The sequence below is a fragment of the Tarenaya hassleriana genome, unplaced genomic scaffold (assembly GCF_000463585.1).
Source record: "Tarenaya hassleriana unplaced genomic scaffold, ASM46358v1 Cleome30, whole genome shotgun sequence".
In the NCBI taxonomy this organism is placed as follows: Eukaryota; Viridiplantae; Streptophyta; class Magnoliopsida; order Brassicales; family Cleomaceae; genus Tarenaya; species Tarenaya hassleriana.
Window position 1 is genome coordinate 1,835,493 of NW_010966178.1, and position 6,904 is coordinate 1,842,396.

The 6,904-nt window shown below is 39.0% G+C and overlaps 1 protein-coding gene across 3 annotated transcripts in view; it reads right to left on the reverse strand.

Annotated features, from left to right (window-relative positions):
* LOC104820420 (pentatricopeptide repeat-containing protein At3g47530) overlaps nucleotides 1-269 on the reverse strand; it is a 2,349-nt gene extending 2,080 nt beyond the window's left edge. Inside the window, exon 1 of one of the 3 annotated variants that reach the window (XM_010550863.2) lies at nucleotides 6-269. In XM_010550863.2, the coding sequence (XP_010549165.1) occupies nucleotides 6-135 (130 nt within the window). In that variant the 5' untranslated portion in view covers nucleotides 136-269. The other 2 variants (XM_010550862.2, XM_010550861.2) reach the window with 2 other exon arrangements.
* Between the last annotated feature and the right edge of the window lie 6,635 nt (nucleotides 270-6,904).

The following is a 6,904-nucleotide window of genomic DNA, read 5'->3' on the forward strand; positions in this document are numbered from 1 at the left end:
AGAGCGGAGGAGGACGGCGTGGATTTGCCGGAGATGGAGTTTTCCGGTGCATGCTCCGATCAGAGATAGCAGATGGTTTTGAGGGTCAGAGCAAGGAGGAGGAAGATGGTTGATTGCCGTGTAGGAGTTCGACATCAGCAGAGGAGGAGAAACAGCTCTACACAAAAGTGAAGCCTAGTTACCATAGAATTATCGCTTGAACCCGTTAAAGATTGTGAATCCATCATCATGCAGAAGAAGAAGAAGAAGTATCGAACAACAAACCGCTGATATGAGCAAAAGCTAAATAAACTGCAAATGGATCCAACTAGAGAAACGGGAAAATCACTCAAATAACCACTTAGTTCGCATCGATTTCACTTGTACACCACCAAAAACATAACACATTTTTTTCTCCGTAAAAAGACGAAATTACCCTTAATGAATCACGATATTTATCCGTTTGAAAACAACTTCGTTATTACGACTTCGTAATTAATTCTAAATATAGTTACAAAAAAGTGGCAAAAAAAATTATCCGTCTTATTTTAGTTGTATATCAGTGATATGTTAGTCGCAAAAAAGTGGCAAAAAATAAAACGAAAAGGGTATTTTGAACTTTTTCAATCGAAAAGTGGGTTAAAATTGAATTTTTTTTTTTTCTGAGTGGTGTACCCTGAAATTGTTGCGATCCAAGTGGGTTATTAGGGTTAAAACCCCTAGAGAAACACCCATATAATTTAATTTCAGGGATACACCCAAAAAAACATTAACACATTATTTTTTTTTTGAAAAGACTATAATAACCTTAATGAAATCGTGTAATTGTAATTGCAACGTCGCAATTGATTCTAAATACGGTTGTAATTGATTCTAAATACAGTTCCAATTGATTCTAAATGAAGTGACAAAAAATACATCTTATTAGTTATAAGATTTTTAGTTGTTATATGATCATAAATACTTCTTTTTTTAATCGTATATTAGTTATATAACAGTTGTAATAAAGTCGTAAAAAATTATAAAAAAGGTTATTTCGGACTTTTTGAGTGAAAAAATGGTATAAAATTGAAATAAAAAATTTATTGATCATTTTGGGTGTATCGGTGAAATTCATGCGACATATTTGGTATATTAGTGTGAATTACCCTGATCTTTGGCTGTGCAACTTAGTCGGATTTCGGTTCGGTTTCAGTTCGATTATATTCAGATTCGGTTATTTCGTTTTTAGAAAAATTATAACCATTCGGTTTTTATATTGAATTCGATTTGATTCGATTCGGTTATATTCGTTTCGCCTATGATAAAAATACTTATTTTTTTTTAAAAAAAAATATGTTTTTATGGTTTATTTTTTTATTCGGTTTGGTTTAAATTTAGTTTTAAAGAAAACATAACCATTCGATTTATATCTAATTCGATTCGGTTACATTATGCGCTACTCAATTCAGATCGGTTTAGTTATTCGGTTATTAACCAAATAAGATACCTCTGGTGCGAACCAACGGAAAAATGTAAATTTGGATTTTATCAAAATTCGTATGATCTTTAATTAAGTCGTTAGAATAATCTCCAGCCAAAATGAATGTAAAGCAATTTATTTTTCTTTTAGTTTGATTTGTTTTCGATTTTATTTCGTTTAATATTAAAAAGACTAATTTTGGATAAGAAAAAAAACTAACCATTTGAATTTTGTTTTTGAATCATCCCAACTTATATGTTCAAGTTACTCAATTTAGATAGTTTAATTGATAAAATAAAAATTTAAAATATATATCTTATCTCGAATTCAAATCTCAAATTGGATAGAGAAGCGTAATTTCAATCATATAATTTATTTACGGTCAGAGAATTAGCGTGGATCTAGTCCATGATATATGATATTCATAATTAGATATGAATATCATCTTACCAAAGTGATGCCTCTTAGGATCTTACCAAAAAAAAAGAATACAAATATATACATATTTTCTTCCATATATATAGATACAGTATATATTTTTTCACCAAATATATAAACTATATCATATACTATTTCTTAAAACTCAGTCGAAAAAATTAGTAAAGAGAATCTAGATTATAAAATAAATTATTCAAGACTACACTTTGACTTCTACTTAACTTATACTCGAGAAAACAATTACATTGTGATATGTTACTCGAGAAAACAATTACATTGTGGTATGTGACTGACTATACATTGTTAGGATCAGACGTGGATAAATCACTGTTAGACAACTAAATTAAGATGAGAAAAATAAATAATGGGACACCGAAAATTTACGTAGTTCGGCAGAGTGCCTACGTCCACGGGCGAACGGTAGAAGGATTTTACTGACTGTCAAGGAATTACAACACTTCTCTCTGTTATAAGGAGAACAATAATAATTCTCTCTTATACAGGAGAAAATAATCACTCAGAAATAAAGAGGAAAATACCCAAAAAATAAGAGAGACCCAGATTTTTTTTCACTCTCTTTTCTTCCCTTTTTCTCTCCCTTTACTCTGTTGTTTTTGTTCTGATGAGGGATGATCACCGAGGCTCGTACGCTTGCCTTATATAGGCAAAGGGATGAAGAACAATCCAAAAATTAGTGGGACCCACTGCTGGTAAAATTTTTCAGCAACTCCTGCGCCTCCACCGATCGTCGTCCAAGCCTCCATTGTTTACCACTTTTACAAAAAGTGGATTTTGCCTTTTCATTCTCCCACTCAAAACCACTTTTTGTTGTATTTCTCCTTCCTTTCTATTTCGCCATTTCCATGTTGCTTATGTTTCTACTAAACCCATAGAAGATCGACACCAGATAAACTTATCATTATTTACTGGTTTTGTCAACATATCTGCCATATTTGCCTCCGTATGGATTTTCTGAATATCCACACTTCCTTCCTCCACCTTCTCCCGTACAAAATGATATTGTACCCGTATATGCTTCGTCCTTGGATGAAATGCTGGATTCTTTGCTAGATGCAAAGCGCTCTGACTATCACAGAACAAGACGATATTATCTTGTCTGTGTCCGAGCTCCTCCGTTAACATTTGCAACCAGATTGCCCCTTTGCTAGCTTGTGTAGCTGCCACATACTTAGCCTCCGTCGTAGATGTCGCCATGATAGACTGTAGTTTTGAAACCCAACTTACAGCTCCTCCAGCAAGAGTAAACACGTATCCAGAGGTGGACTTGTTTTTGTCGAGGTCACCTCCATAATCTGAATCAACGTATCCAGTAACAATCATGTCTGACCCTCCATAACATAATGCAACATTTGTGGTGCCCTTGAGGTATCTCAAGATCCTCTTCACAGCACTCCAATGCTCAACTCCAGGATTCGCCATGTATCGATTGACCACTCCCACTGCTTGAGCAATGTCTGATCTAGTACAGACCATGGCAAACATCAAACTTCCCACTGCTGATGCATACGGTACTCGAGACATCTCCATCCTCTCTGCTTCACTGCTAGGACTCATATTGGAGGATAACTTGAAATTCATAGGAAGAGGGGTAGATATTGGCTTACAGTCTTGCATGTTGAAGCGACGCAAGATCTTCTTTATATAATTCCTTTGCGAAAGCCAAATCTTCCTACGATTTCTGTCTCGGTAAATTTGCATCCCCAGAATCTTGTTTGCTTGGCCCAAGTCCTTCGTTTGAAACTCCCTAGCCAACTGAGTCTTCAATTCTTTCAGACGATCTTTGTTGGGGTTTGCTACCAACATGTCGTCGACGTACAATAGTAGAATTACGAAATCACCATCACCAAATCTCTTGTGGTACGCACAAGGATCTGCATTCAGTCTGCTATACCCAAGGCTCATGATGAAGGAATCAAATCTCTTATACCAGCATCTTGGCGCCTGTTTGAGACCGTATAGAGATTTGTTCAGCCTGCAAACCAAGTTCTCATTTCCTTTTTCTTTAAATCCTTCTGGTTGTAGTATATATATCTCTTCTTCAAGTTCTCCATGAAGAAATGCAGTTTTCACATCCAACTGCTCTAGGTGAATGTCCAATGTAGCACACATCGCCAGGACTATTCGCACTGTTGTCAGTCGAACAACAGGAGAGAATATCTCGTTAAAGTCAACTCCTTCTTTCTGAGAAAATCCCTTCACCACCAATCTAGCACGATACCGCTCCACTTTATCGTTGCCATTTCGTTTGATCTTGTAGACCCATTTGTTCCCAATGGCTTTCCTCCCTTGTGGTAACGAAACAAGATCCCAAGTCTTATTCTTATGAAGGGCTTCCATTTCTTCTTGCATTGTTGTCATCCACAGGGATGAATCTTGGCTTTGTATAGCCTCATCAAAAGTCGATGGTTCTCCATCCTCCGTTAGTAGACAGTATGCAACATTTCTCTCCATAACATAATCCTCCTGCCAAACTGGTCTTCTTCTTTCGCGATCTGATTGTCGAAGTTGTGGTGATGGAGACTCAGTTTGTACTTGTTCATCGTGCTCCGGTACATCTTCAGAAGAATTTGGAACTTGATGTTCCCCTCGATCTTCAACGTTAACTGTCACCGTCTCTAGTCTTTCCTTTGATATGCTATCATTTTCCACATTTCCTTCTACAAATACGACGTCTCTGCTGATTATGACCTTATGGGCAGTGGGATCCCACAAGCGATACCCCTTGACTCCATCAGCATACCCTAAGAAAACACACTTTCTAGATTTTGGATCTAGTTTAGTTGTTTCTTGGGCGTTGTACATCGCATACATCGTACTTCCAAACATATGGAGTTGAGAATAATCCGTTGGCTTTCCTGTCCACATCTCCATTGGTGTCTTCAGATCAATTGCGGTTGATGGAGACCGAATGATCACACAACAGGCGGTCATGACTGCTTCAGCCCAAAATGTATTGGCCAATCCTACAGATCTCAACATTGCCCTTGTTCTTTCCAACAAGGTTCTGTTCATCCGCTCTGCTACACCATTTTGTTGAGGTGTATAAGCCACTGTGAACTGCCTCTTGATGCCTTCTTGTTGACAGAACCGGTTGAATTCATCGCCAGTATATTCTTTCCAGATTCAAGCTCAACACGCGCTTTGAAGATTTTGAAAGCTTCAAACACATCTGACTTCTTCTTGATGGGGTACACCCAACATCTCCTGGAGTAATCGTCAATGAAAGATACAAAGTATCTTGCACCTCCTAAGGACGTCACTGGTGTTTGTCAAACATCAGAATGAACCAGGTCCAGGATAGCCTTGCTTCTAGCAGTTTTGAACTGCTGAACTTCAATTTGTGCTGCTTACTAGTAACATAATGCTCACAAAAGGGTAGTGCCACCTTTTTGAGTCCCGTGAGAAGATCTCGTTCTGCAAGAATCTTCAAACCTCGTTCCGACATGTGGCCAAGCCTTTTGTGCCACAACATCGTCGATTCTTCAATTGATCTTGATTCTGCGACACTTGCTTCTCCTTCCCGTAGTGTCTCTCCTTTAAGCATGTACAGATTCACTGCCACCTTTGCCGCTTTCATCACCACAAGCGCATCTTTGACAATGGTCATGATCCCATTCTCAATACGGGTTTTGCACCCAACATCATCTAATTGTCCAACTGACAATAGATTTTTCTTCAAGCCTTTCACGTACCGTACCCCTTGAATGGTGCGGATTACACCGTTGTCCATCTTTACCTTGATGGTACCAATGCCAGCGATCTCCAAGGCATGATCATTTCCCATGTACACAGATCCTTCTGAGATAGGTTCATATTGGTGGAACCATTCTCTCCGTGAGGTCATGTGCCATGTAGCTCCTGTTGGATTTTCCTGGGATCTCATGAGCGAATCCTATTCCTAAGAGATCGGTTCTAGGATTTGCGCAACGGATGTAAAACAAAAATTTGATAAAACCCTAAAACCTATCGTGCATGATCTTGTAGAAACGTTAGAACGCTTACCTCAATCGATCCGGTGCCTGTTTCAATTGATGTGTTCGTCTGATCACTACAGGCAGGAAGAATAGCTCGCCCTCTACACGTATCCACACCTCGGGATGGATTCCAACCTTTGGAACTTGTCTGCTAGGACACGAATCTTCTATTCGATGATGTGCTTTGAGAAAGAGAGATTAAGACCACTTCTTCAACCCTCTAGACTTTCTAAAAAAAGGTCTGAAAAGTTCTCTAGGTCGGCCCCTTAGTGTTAGGGTTCTATTTCTCCTCTTATCCAAGTGATTAACCCTAGATCCGGACTTTTAAAATTAAATCCGAACCCCAGACCGAACGGACTGCTTAGTAGTCCGTTCGGACCAGTTTCATAACTGGGTCCGTTCGAACTGATGGGTCAGTCCGTTCGGTCCAAAACTTGGTCCGTTCAGACTGAACTCTCTAGTCCGTTCGGTCCAACAACTTGGTTCATTCGGACTAGATGCTCCGGTCCGTTCGGTCTACTCCTAGACCGGACGGTCCAGACCACTTATCCAGATTTCTCGACGTTTTCTCATGCATTTGTCCTTCCCTGCGTGTGTGACCCTGTAGGCTCATTCGATATAGCAGTATAACCCGAAATCTCTATTCCGGATTATACAAGTCATAGGCGGTCTCTAGCAAGACACTATGACTACCTATCTCAAATAGAGTTTGTTCGTGATCTTACGAACGCCAGAGATGATTCCGGTTGATGATCCTTTTGTATCACGATATCATAGGTCGAATATAAGGCATGGACAAGCCACCTTATCTGATTCGACTGCTTTCTCGTTCACTGAGTTCGGCTGTCTGAAATAGTCGACGTTCATCTATAGTGCGGCCACACATTTCTACAGTCTCGCTCACACGAGGGGCCCAACGATATCTCTCTCTTTTACGAGAGGTACAAATCCCGTCTTGACTATCTACAATCCAGCACATGATTCGTTTCGTACCTGATACACGCCTTTATAGTCCTCCTGTTACGCAGGA